General features: G+C 67.1%; 1 protein-coding gene across 5 annotated transcripts; it reads left to right on the top strand.

Annotated features, from left to right (window-relative positions):
* Nucleotides 1–1898: 1898 nt before the first annotated feature.
* ACBD4 (acyl-CoA binding domain containing 4) lies at nt 1899–9227 on the top strand. 5 transcript variants are annotated; one of them, XM_042021587.1, is made up of 10 exons: nt 1899–2043; nt 2113–2233; nt 2331–2415; nt 2486–2606; nt 4806–4889; nt 5817–5923; nt 6527–6677; nt 7909–8072; nt 8312–8466; nt 8790–8897. In XM_042021587.1, exons 1-10 carry the CDS (start codon nt 1974–1976, stop codon nt 8809–8811), a joined length of 1080 nt encoding a protein of 359 aa, XP_041877521.1. In that variant the 5' UTR covers nt 1899–1973; the 3' UTR covers nt 8812–8897. The 5 variants fall into 5 exon arrangements, with proteins under 5 accessions (XP_041877521.1, XP_041877522.1, XP_041877519.1 ...); XM_042021588.1 differs by having other exon boundaries at nt 1902–2043; nt 4806–4919; nt 8357–8466; XM_042021585.1 differs by having other exon boundaries at nt 1902–2043; nt 4806–4919.
* The last annotated feature ends 844 nt before the right edge of the window (nt 9228–10071 follow it).

Raw genomic sequence — 10071 nt, 5'->3', positions numbered from 1 at the left:
ATCCCAATCCCAGCATCCAGCCCCGGGTGAGGGCCGGATCCAGGTGGTCCCCAGGGCACCCCAGAACCTCCCACATGCCCAGGGCACCTTGTTCTGCCAGGTCACCCATGTCCCCATGTCCCCAGAGCTCCCTGCCTTCAAGAAAAGCCCTTGGAGCAGAGGGGGAAGGAGCTTCACCTTGGGGGCTCAGAGACCCCAAATTCCGCCCCTTCCTCACTAGCATAATTAGTTGTTGGATAATAATTAATATTATAAAAAATATAATAAAAGTATACTGTGGATAAAGTTGGATAATAATTTACAATTGCTCTGCCTGACCCAGCTGTCCCCTCCCCATGCAATGGGACCCTGCTCCTGCCCAGTGCCCCGGTGACACTGTCCTGGTGCCATATTCCAGATCCCCTGTGCAGTGTCCCAGTGCAGTATCCCAGTCCCCCAGTACTTTATCCAACTTTCCCAGTGCAGTGTCCCAGTTTCCTGGTCCTTTCTCCTGGGACCCTTGGTACATGGCTCCATTGCATCGTCCCCATGCCTGGTGCATTGTCCTGCTGTCCCCATGCATGACCCCATTATCTTGGGTGATTATCACAGAATCCCAGACTGGTTTGGGTTGGAAGGGACCTTAAAGCCCATCCAGTGCCACCCCTGCCATGGGCAGGGACACCTTCCACCATCCCAGGTGGCTCCAAGCCCTGTCCAGCCTGGCCTGGGACACTTCCAGGGATCCAGGGGGAGCCACAGCTGCTCTGAGCATCCTGTGCCAGCGTCCCAGAGCATCCCTGTGCTCTGGCACTTCCTGCCTGCCTTGTCCTGCTGCACAGCCCGGATGGGTGAAACCTCGTGGCACTGTCCCTGTGCCTGGTGCAGTGTCACGGAGCTCTGTCCCTGTCCCATTGCACTGTCCTCTTGCACAGGGTCCCTGTCCTGGGATGTGGCTGCAGTGTCACTGCACTGCCCTGGTGCATTGGAGAATGTCCCAAAGCACTGTCCCGGTGCCCTGTCCCAGTGATGCATACCTGGGCTCTGGCCTGGGGCACAGCCTCGCTGTTCAGGGGTGCTGGAGCGCTGGGCACCTCCCGTAGACACCGTCCCACTGTCCCGGTGCACCATTCCACTATCCCAGTTCACCCTCCCCGTCCATTATCCCGGTGCCCTGCCCCAAGGCACTGGCTGGGTGCACCCATCCCGGTGCTCTGCTTCTCTGTCCCTGTGCCCTGTTTCACTACCCTGGTGCATCTTTCACTATCCTGGAGCACTGTACCCGTGCACTGTCCCACTGTCCTGCTATCCCACTGTCCCTGTCCCACTGTCACCCTGTCCCTGTCCCGCTGTCCCTGTCCCTGTCCCTGTCCCTGTCCCTCTGTCCCAGTCCCCCTGTCCCTCTGTCTCTGTCCCTGTCCCTGTCCCAGTCCCCCTGTCCCAGTCCCTGTCCCTGTCCCTGTCTCTGTCCCTGTCCCTGTCCCTGTCCCTCTGTCCCTGTCCCTCTGTCCCTGTCCCAGTCCCTGTCCCTGTCCCCCTGTCCCTGTCCCTGTCTCTCTGTCCCTGTCCCAGTCCCTGTCCCTGTCTCTGTCCCTCTGTCCCTGTCCGTGTCTCTGTCCCTCTGTCCCTGTCCCTGTCCCTGCCCCAGTCCCTGTCCCTCTGTCCCTGTCCCTGTCCCTCTGTCCCTGTCCCCAGCGCTGCAGTCCCTCCCGCTCCCGCCAGGCGGCGCCCGGCCCCTCGCGCCGCTCGCTGCACCGTCCGGCCGGCAGGGGGCGCGCGCGCTCCGCTCAGCGCCGGGAGCGCAGGGGCGGGAGGGGCCCGCTCCGGGAGCCGAGCTCTGATTGGGCGCGGCGCGGAGGGGCCGATGGAAGGCGGGCGCTGATTGGGCGCGGCGCGGAGGGGCCGATGGAAGGCGGGCGCTGATTGGCCCCGCGCTGTCCCCACACGGAGAGGAACCCGCGCCGGTGCGGGGCCGGTGCGGGGCCGGTCCCGCCATGGAGGAGCCGGGGTGCGGAGCGCAGTTCCGCGCCGCCGTGCAGGTGATCCAGGGGCTGCCGCGGAGCGGTGAGTAGGGGCCGGGACCGGGGCCGGACAGCCGCGGCGCCGGCGGCCCCGCTGAGCCGTGTCCCGCAGGTGCGTACCGGCCCTCCTACGAGGAGATGCTGCGCTTCTACAGCTACTACAAGCAGGCGACGGCGGGGTGCTGCCAGGGCCCGCGGCCCGGCTTCTGGGACCCCATCGGCCGGTACAAGTGGTAAGAGCGGGGGGGGGGGGGGGGGGTCCCGGTTCCCCTCCGGTTCGGGTCCGGGTCCGGTTCCCCCCAGCCCCGCTCACGGCCGTCGGCCCCGCAGGGACGCCTGGCACAGCCTGGGGAGGATGTCCAAGGAGGAGGCGATGGCCGCGTACGTAGCGGAGATGAAGAAGGTGGCCCAGAAGGTAACGGGGCGGGCGGCGGGGCCGGGCCGGGCGCTGCGCGGTGCCCGTGTCCAGCCGCGGCCCTCCGCAGGTCATCGACACCGTGCCCATGGACGAGACCACGGAGGAGATGTTCCGCTACTTCGAGCCGCTCTACGAGGTGATCCACGACATGCCCCGGCCCCCCGAGTCCTTCTTCAAGAGGAAAGGGGGTGAGTGGGGGCCGCTGTGCCCGGCTGTGCCCGGCGCATCGCTGCCCTCGGCGCTGCCCTCCCGGGCTCCCGCTGCCCCCGCCTGCGGCTGCCCCGGCACGGCGGACACCGGCTCCGGGCCCTGCTGCTGCTCGCTGGGGGGGCACGGGATGGACGCACCGCATCCCCCCGACCCTGCCGCGGCACTGCTGCTGCTGCCCAGGGGCTGTTCGGGCACACCGGGGTGCCTTTGTGTGACACATGCTGGGCTTTCTCTCCGCAAAACTTTGAGGCGAGGATTTGAGGTTTGCCTTCCAAGTGGCCCTTGGCCGCACTCCCTGTACAAAGTGGGGCAGGGATCAGCTCCCCGGGAGGCTGTGCTTCCCCTTGGCGCTGGCCCACCTCCGGCTCAGCTGCTGTAAACATCTGGACAGGCCGGCCAGCTTCTGCCTGGAGTGGATGTGGAGAAACAGGGGTTGACAAATGCGATTATTTGGACCGGTTTGTGCTAGAGGAGAATCCTTCCCAGCCCTTTCCATGCCTCTGGCTGCTGCCTCGTGCTGGGAGGGGGCTGGGGGCCTGTCCCACCCCCAGTGCAGGGCTGTGCTGGGTGTGTCTGACTGGTGAAGAGCCCCCGGGGGAGCGGGGGGCTGGTGAGGGGGTCAGAAAGGCATCACCAGCGGATCGGCTTAGCAGCACAGGAGCTTCCAGGGCTTGTTCACAGCGGGTGCGTGACCCACCGGTGCTTTGGGAGAGCCCTGGCAAATGGATTCACTCCCCAGGCATCTGTCCTGTCTCCCCCTGCTCCCAACAGGGATGCCAAAACCACGTTGTCTGTAAGGCTTGGCCCCAGGGCGGCCGCTCCCTCCCGTGGTACCCAGGCGCTTTGTTCTCCATTTTGATGCTGAATCCCTTTAAAAGGCAGACTTAGTTTTTCTCTGGAATGTCAAAGCTGTGTCTAAACTGGTCATTCTCCACTCGAGAGTGTCACTTACAGATGACACCGTCACTTAAATCTAAACCTGGTGGCGCCTGTGGGGCGAACGAGCCCGAGGTGGCTGGAACTGAGGTGCGGAGCGCTGAGCTCTGAAGGCGTTGAGTCATTTGTGTTAAAGGTTCCCAAACCCGCCTTCAGACACTGCAATCACAGCTTTGGCTGCCCTTAACTGGGGCAGAAAGGGAATTTCAGAGTGTGGAGCGTGGCAGGTGCCTCTGGCGGCTTTTGGGCACAGAGGTGGGAGCGTGGGCAGGTTTGGTTTTGTTTATTTACAAAGAGAACACGTTATGAAGTGGCACTTGGAACCCGGATCATGGATGGTGCCAGGTCCCAACACGTCTCTAGTGAGTGGTGCTTTCACCAGAGTCTTGTGAGCGTGGCTGGTGGGAGCCAGGTCTGTCCTGGTGCTGTGCGAGGTGACAGGACCCTGCCTGCACCCACCCACTCCGTGGGTCATGGCACACCCTGAGGGGGATTTGGGAATGGTGAGGATCCCAGAGCAGGGCAGCCCTGGCACTGCCCCCTGTGTGGGGTGTGGCTGCCCTCGTCCCCCTCAGGGGGATCTGTGGGTCCTCTGTGGTGCCGAAGGCAGGTTGGGAACAGCAGAGAGGGGCAGGCAAAGAGCAGCAGGGCAGCGTTGCCACACACCTGCCTGCCCAGGAGCAGGGAGCAAAGTCCTGGGGGCCGCTGGAAATATGGCTGGGATTAACCCCATGGGCTCCACAGGGTGCAGGCCCCTCCACAGGGCCTTCTCAGGGTGCTGCTGCCCCAGTCCTTGGGGTGCTGCTGCCCACACAAGGCTCCTGAGCCAGCGCTTCTTGCGCTGGGCTGTTTGTTACCGTGGGTGTGCCGCAGGCCGTGGGCACTGCCAGGGGACAGGACTGGCACTGTCAGTCACCAGTGCTGATCCCTCTGCCTGCTGCCACAGGGGCTCGGGGACAGGGACACCCCAGCCACCCCAGGGCGAGAGAGGTGGTCTGCATCAGGTAAACCCACACGAGTTCACACTGATTCCTGGGCTGTCAGCAAACAAAGCTGGCTCCTCTCCTTCCCTGCCAGCTGCTGGCACCTGCAGAGGCTGCTGGTCCCTGGCTGGTCCCTGACACCCGTGTGTCCCCAGTTGTGCTGGCAGGGCAGCCCAACCCACGGGGAGCCAGCGCTGCAAGGACAACACAACTCTGACCCCACAGAATGACCCCGCTCTGCCTCTTCCCTCCGTGCAGAGAGTCGGGAGCAGCCGGATGGCCCCAGCCAGGATGTCCCAGTGAGCAGCCCGGCTCCTGAGAGCCCCGGACACCCCGTGCCTGGTGAGCAGCAGGACGGGCAGCACGTGCCAGGTTGGTGTCCCTGGTGTGGCCAGCACCTGGCAGGGACCCCACGGAGCAGGCACTGGGGCTGGGGCTCCATCCACCCACGGAACTGTTGGCTTCAGGCACTTCTGTTCCAGCCCTGCTGGTGTTCCAGGCACTGCCCACGTCACGGGGCTGTTCGTGGGTCCAGCTCTCACTGGGGTGACCCTGGACATGTGGGTTTGGCTCTGCCTCACTCCTGCCTGTGCCAAGGGGCCTGACTCTGCTAAGCTGTAGGGAGAAGGGGGGGCTGTTGCCCCATGGACTGGGAAAATACCACCCTGGAAGTGTGGTATTAATGTGAGGATGTTCTCCCTCGGCTGAAACCACGTTTGCTGATTGCTTGGCACCGGGATTCAGAGTGCCAAGCCCTGGCCCTCCCTGGTGACACCTCAGCCCTGGCTTTTCTCTCACAGCCCCTCGTGCAGTCACCCCCTGGCTCCCTGTGACCCCCTCGAGGGCCCCTGGCTGTGCCCTGGGGTGGGCAGGGTGCTGCAGGAAGGTTCCTCCTCCCGCTGAGCTCCAGCCTTCCCCCAGGAGCAAATATGGTCACGGAGCGAGTGCCGATGTCCCGGCCATGCCACCCTCGAGCGCCGGGGCTGGCAGTGCCCGGGGAGCTGGGCAGGGTCCCTGCTGGTGCCACTGCTGCCCCAGGGGCCATGGGTGTTGTGCCAATGGGTCACTGTGGGCTGGAGAAGGGGGAATTCAGTCCTTGGACTCATGGCCATGGTCTGAGCGCTGTTTACAGAGCCGCTGCCCTCCCCCACAGTGCCTCAGTTTCCCTCTCCTCCTGCCTCGCCCTGGGCATGCAGGGCCCTCGTTCCCCCTGCTGCCCTCCGGACAGCCCTGCCCTGCCCGGGGCTCAGCCCTGTGCTTCCCTTCCAGGAGCTGGGCTGGCTCCTGCCCCTGAGGCGCTCGAGGGGAGCCAGGTGACGAGCGACTCTGAGGGGGACACGTTCTGTGACACCCTGGAGCAGATGGAGTCTGAGAAGGTAACGGAGGAAGTGCTGGAGGCTTTGCCATCCCTGCCCTGCCTGCGCTGCACAGACATCTCTGCATGGCACTGCCAGCCTGGCAGCCTCACAAAACCTGCAGGGAGGGACACCCTCTGCACCTCTCTGTGCTTTGTGTCACCGCTGGAGCCTGGTCCCTGTCACAGAGGGGACGCCGAGGAGCCTCCCCAGCCCCGCAGTGCTGTGGTGCGGCTCTGGTGGGGCACTGGGGGCTGTCGGCCAGACCAGCAGCTCCACAGGGGTGCCACCACCTGGATTGCTCTGCTGCCACTTCTCCCTGCTCCCTGCTGCCACGGGCCACGTTTGGCACTCGAGGTGCCAGGGTGAGGCTTGGTGGATCTGGTGGAAGGAGGGAGGAAGCCCCGCCTCTTTTGCCATCTCATGTCTGGGCACCTCACTCCCCTCCTCAGGGGTGCTGGAGCTCTGTCACCTCCCAAGCCAGGTGCTGGCTGAGCTTCCCTCAGTCCCACGCACCCTCCACCCCCAAAAATGCCACCACAAGGACACTGCTGCCCTGGCATCCCCCTCCGTGCCCTGGCGAGGGGGGCAGGGGTCTCAGGGCCCTTCTCTCCCATCTCATAGGCCGGGCAGGTGCGGGGGCTCACCCCAAACGAGATCCAGGCTGGGGCTGAGCCCCTGGTGCCCCACAGTGCTGGGCAGGGCCAGCAGGGCGAAGGCAGAAGAGCTGAGGGGAGCAGCAGCACCGACCTCACAGGCCTGGGCTCTGAGAGAGGTGGGTGCAGAGCTTGTCCCTGCGCCCCTTCCTGCTGCTCCCCCACCTCCCACGGGCTGGGCTGGGCTGGACTGTGCGGGGAGGGGGGTGCAGGGGCTGCCACCACCCCCAGGGGACCAAGTTAGGCTCCAGCACCCGGGGTTGGGCCATCAGGAGCTGAAGGAATTCACAAGTGTCCCGTCTTTGCATCCCGTGGTCCCCAAGCAGTTCAGTGGCTTCAGCCCTCCAGGACACAGCCCTTCCTTTGCCCATTTCCTGCACTGGTACTAATTTGCCTCAATTTGGAGGATGCTCTGCTTGCCCTTCCAGCAGCCAGGCAGGGAATGCAGGTCCCTGGCTCCCCGTGCCCAGCTCCTGCCCCTGGTCCAACCACATCGCTGGTGCCTTTGGATGTGGGTGGTGCCGGGGTGAGCTCTGCCCAGGAGGGCAGGGGGTGGTGCTGGGCCCCGTGCCCTGGAGGCCTTGGGGACAGCCCGTTACAGCAGTGCCACTCACCTAGTGCCACCCACCACTGCTGCTGGTGGCTGGGGACCACCAGGCCTCGAGCTGTGCCACTGCAGGAGGAGCCTCCTGCCACCCTGCGCCGTGCCCAGACGTACCGGGCTGCCCTGGGGTGACAGTGCCACCCTCAGCCGGGGGACTGGTGCCATCGCCTCACCTGGGCACAGCCCACCTGTCTCACCCTTTCCCCTGTCACTGTTCCCTTCCGGGCTGCCTGGCCTTGGCAGTGAAGTTGTACCGAGGCCGCTCAGGCCGGGCCGGGCTGTCCCCGGGGGCTGGCAGCGAGTCCCTGCCTGTGTCCCGCTCACAGCCTGCATTATCTGGGTGTTTGCCAGGCTGGTTTGGGGCCTCTGCTGCACCCGGGGGAGGGCAGGGAGGAGCAGGCCTGGCCCTGGGTGTCCTGCCCGGTGCTGGCACCTTCAGCAGGTGTCACAAGGTGACCCACATGCGCCACTGCACCCACCCCCTTGGTGGGCTGGCCACCCGCTGCCACCACCACGGCACTGGAAGGACACAGTGGGGCACGGCCCTGGGGACAGCCTTGGTGCTGCTGAGGCTGTGGGGCTGCCGGGCTGGGCTGGCAGCGGCTGTGGCGTGGGCAGCCCACGGCAGGTGCCCTGTGGGAGTCACTGCTCACCGGTGGGTGACAGACGGGGTGGGCAGGGCCAGCCTCGGGGCTCCTCGGGCGGTGCTCAGCCTGCCCTGCCACCCGTGTGCCCTGTGCCCGCAGATCTCCGTCCGGCCGGGGGGGACCCCGGGAGCACCCCCGAGCTGGCCCCGGGGCTGCCGGCGGAGCTGGAGGCGCACGTGGCCGGCGCGGTGCGGGCGCTGCAGGAGGAGCTGCGGCGAGTGCGGGAGCGGCTGAGCCGGCTGGAGACGCTCGGCGCTGCCCAGGTACGGCCGGGGGCAGGGCTGGGACAGCAGGGCTCGGCTCCGGGCCCTGGGACAGGGCTGGCCCGGGTGTGGGGACCCCCACGGTGGCTGGGGACACATCCTGGCGGGGCCGAGGCCGGTGCTGCCCTGATCCGGCCTACGGTGCAGGCCGGGAGCTGCTGCCCCTCGCTGCCATCCCTTCCCTCATTCCCACTGCCCCTGAGGTCCTGGCCCAGCTGCACCGTCTGGATCCCTCGCAGGAGCCCTGCACGGATTCGCTCCAGGCCGTTCCCTCCCTCTCACAGGGACACAGGGGCTGGAAGGGGGGTGCCAGCCACACCTGCACCCCAAACCCTCTCCTGTCTTGCAGGGGGATGTGGCTGGGACAGACCCTGGCCTGGCAGTTGCTCCACAGGTGAGTTGGTGGTGGAGGAAGCAATGTGGGGTGGCCTTGCTGTCCCTCTGCCCACCCGGCAGCCTGCGGGGGCCTGGGGACACAGCAGCAGGAGGTCAGGAAAGGGACCCTCAGCTGGGAAGCAGGTGACATCTGTGGGGACACGTCCCCAGGGATGGCGGTGTTGATGCACGATCTCCAGAGGAGGAGGGATGTGACCAGGACACAGGACACACCGAGCAGTGGCAGTGGCTCCTTTCAGCAGAGGGCCGGGGGGACGTTTGGTGACATCGGTGACACCTTTGTCCCCTTCCCCACGCCGCCTCTCTCTGTCCCCTCGCCAGGCGATGTCCCCGTGGCGCCTGACGGTGTCCCCGCGCACGCTGCTCTTCCTGGCCACCTGGCCCTTCGTCACCCAGTGGCTGCTGCGCCGCTGGCAGGGCAGGAAGAGGTGACAACCACGTCCCCGCTGCTACCGCCACCGCTCCTTCCCCATCCCGCTTCGCACGAGCCGGGGAAGCACCACGGGCCCACGCGGGAATCGCCTCACCAGCCACGGGGCTCTGCGGGCCGGGCCCGCCCGGGCGGGGCAGCCCCGGGCACCGGCACCGACACTCAGGGCCAGCACCGGGAGCGGGGGCGGCATCGCCCCGCACGGGACCCCGGGCAGCCGCCCAACCTTGAGCACAGACGGACCGGGACCGGCCGCGGCCCCGCGGGTGGCCACGGGGTGCTGGCACATCGTCCGAACCTGCCTCAATTAAAGTTGCCTTTTCGGTTCAGCCCCGCTGCCTGCGCCCTGCGAGGGGAGGGGACCGCGGCCAAACGCTCCGGCCTGGCCACCTGCTCCGGCCCGGCCACTGTCCCCGCCTGGTCACCCTCTGATGTTAGAGGGGCACGGTGGCGGCTGCCTGGCCCTGCCCTGGCCGTGGCTGCCATGTGCCCAGTGCAGGGAGTCTGCCCCAGACCCCAGCCTGCGCCCCCGGCCGGGTCCCATCCCCGCCCCCCGTACCCCCTGTGCCAGCGCCACCCCCACCCTGCTCCGGAGACAGCGGTGGGGAAGCCCCAGGGACCCCGCGGGGAGGGGAGGGAGGGGCTGGGGACCTCAGGGACCTTCCTGGCCCGGGGTCCAGCGGTGCCACCCCGGGGGTCCCCCGTGGCCGCTCCCCCCGGGCCGGGGGGGGCCTTGCCGGTGTGAGGGCCGGGCAGGGCAGGTTCCCCCCGCTGGTGACACAGCGGTGACACGGAGCCCCCCTTCCCTTCCGCGGGCTCTCCCCGCCCGGCCGTGGGGCTCCGGGGGGCGTGGGTCCCACAGGGACCCCCCTGTCCTGTTTCCTCCCCCAAACAGGGATCCCCAGAGCCGCCCCCCGCCCCCGCCATGGCTCCCCCCAGCCGTGTGTCCCCACGGCGTGTGTCCCTCGGCGGGGCCCCCCAATCCCTCCAGGCCCCCCAAGGCCGCGGGGCCCCCCCGCCCAGCCCCGCCCCCGAACGTGGGGCCCGAGGGGGACATCGCCACCGTGGGTGGGGGTGGCAGGACCAGGAACGGGGCCGGGAGCAGTACTGGGACCGGCACAAGGCCCGGGACCTCCCCATCCCCCTCCTTCCCCTTCCCTCTCCCCCCCCCCC

The sequence above is a fragment of the Corvus kubaryi genome, unplaced genomic scaffold (genome assembly GCF_017639235.1).
Source record: "Corvus kubaryi isolate FWS band 111438036 unplaced genomic scaffold, C.kubaryi_AGA036_p1.0 37152, whole genome shotgun sequence".
NCBI classification, from domain to species: Eukaryota; Metazoa; Chordata; class Aves; order Passeriformes; family Corvidae; genus Corvus; species Corvus kubaryi.
The sequence above is the reverse complement of the archived record's forward strand: the minus strand, read 5'-3'. Positions and strand labels throughout refer to the sequence as shown.

What these genes read in the sequence shown, in the direction of transcription:
- ACBD4 (XM_042021585.1), top strand. Translation starts at nt 1,974, where the DNA reads ATGGAGGAGCCGGGGTGCGGAGCGCAGTTCCGCGCCGCCGTGCAGGTG. An exon ending in CCAGGGGCTGCCGCGGAGCG is followed by an intron (nt 2,044 to 2,112) that starts GTGAGTAGGGGC and finishes CGTGTCCCGCAG; the next exon opens with GTGCGTACCGGCCCTCCTAC. An exon ending in AGACGCTCGGCGCTGCCCAG is followed by an intron (nt 8,073 to 8,311) that starts GTACGGCCGGGG and finishes GATCCCTCGCAG; the next exon opens with GAGCCCTGCACGGATTCGCT.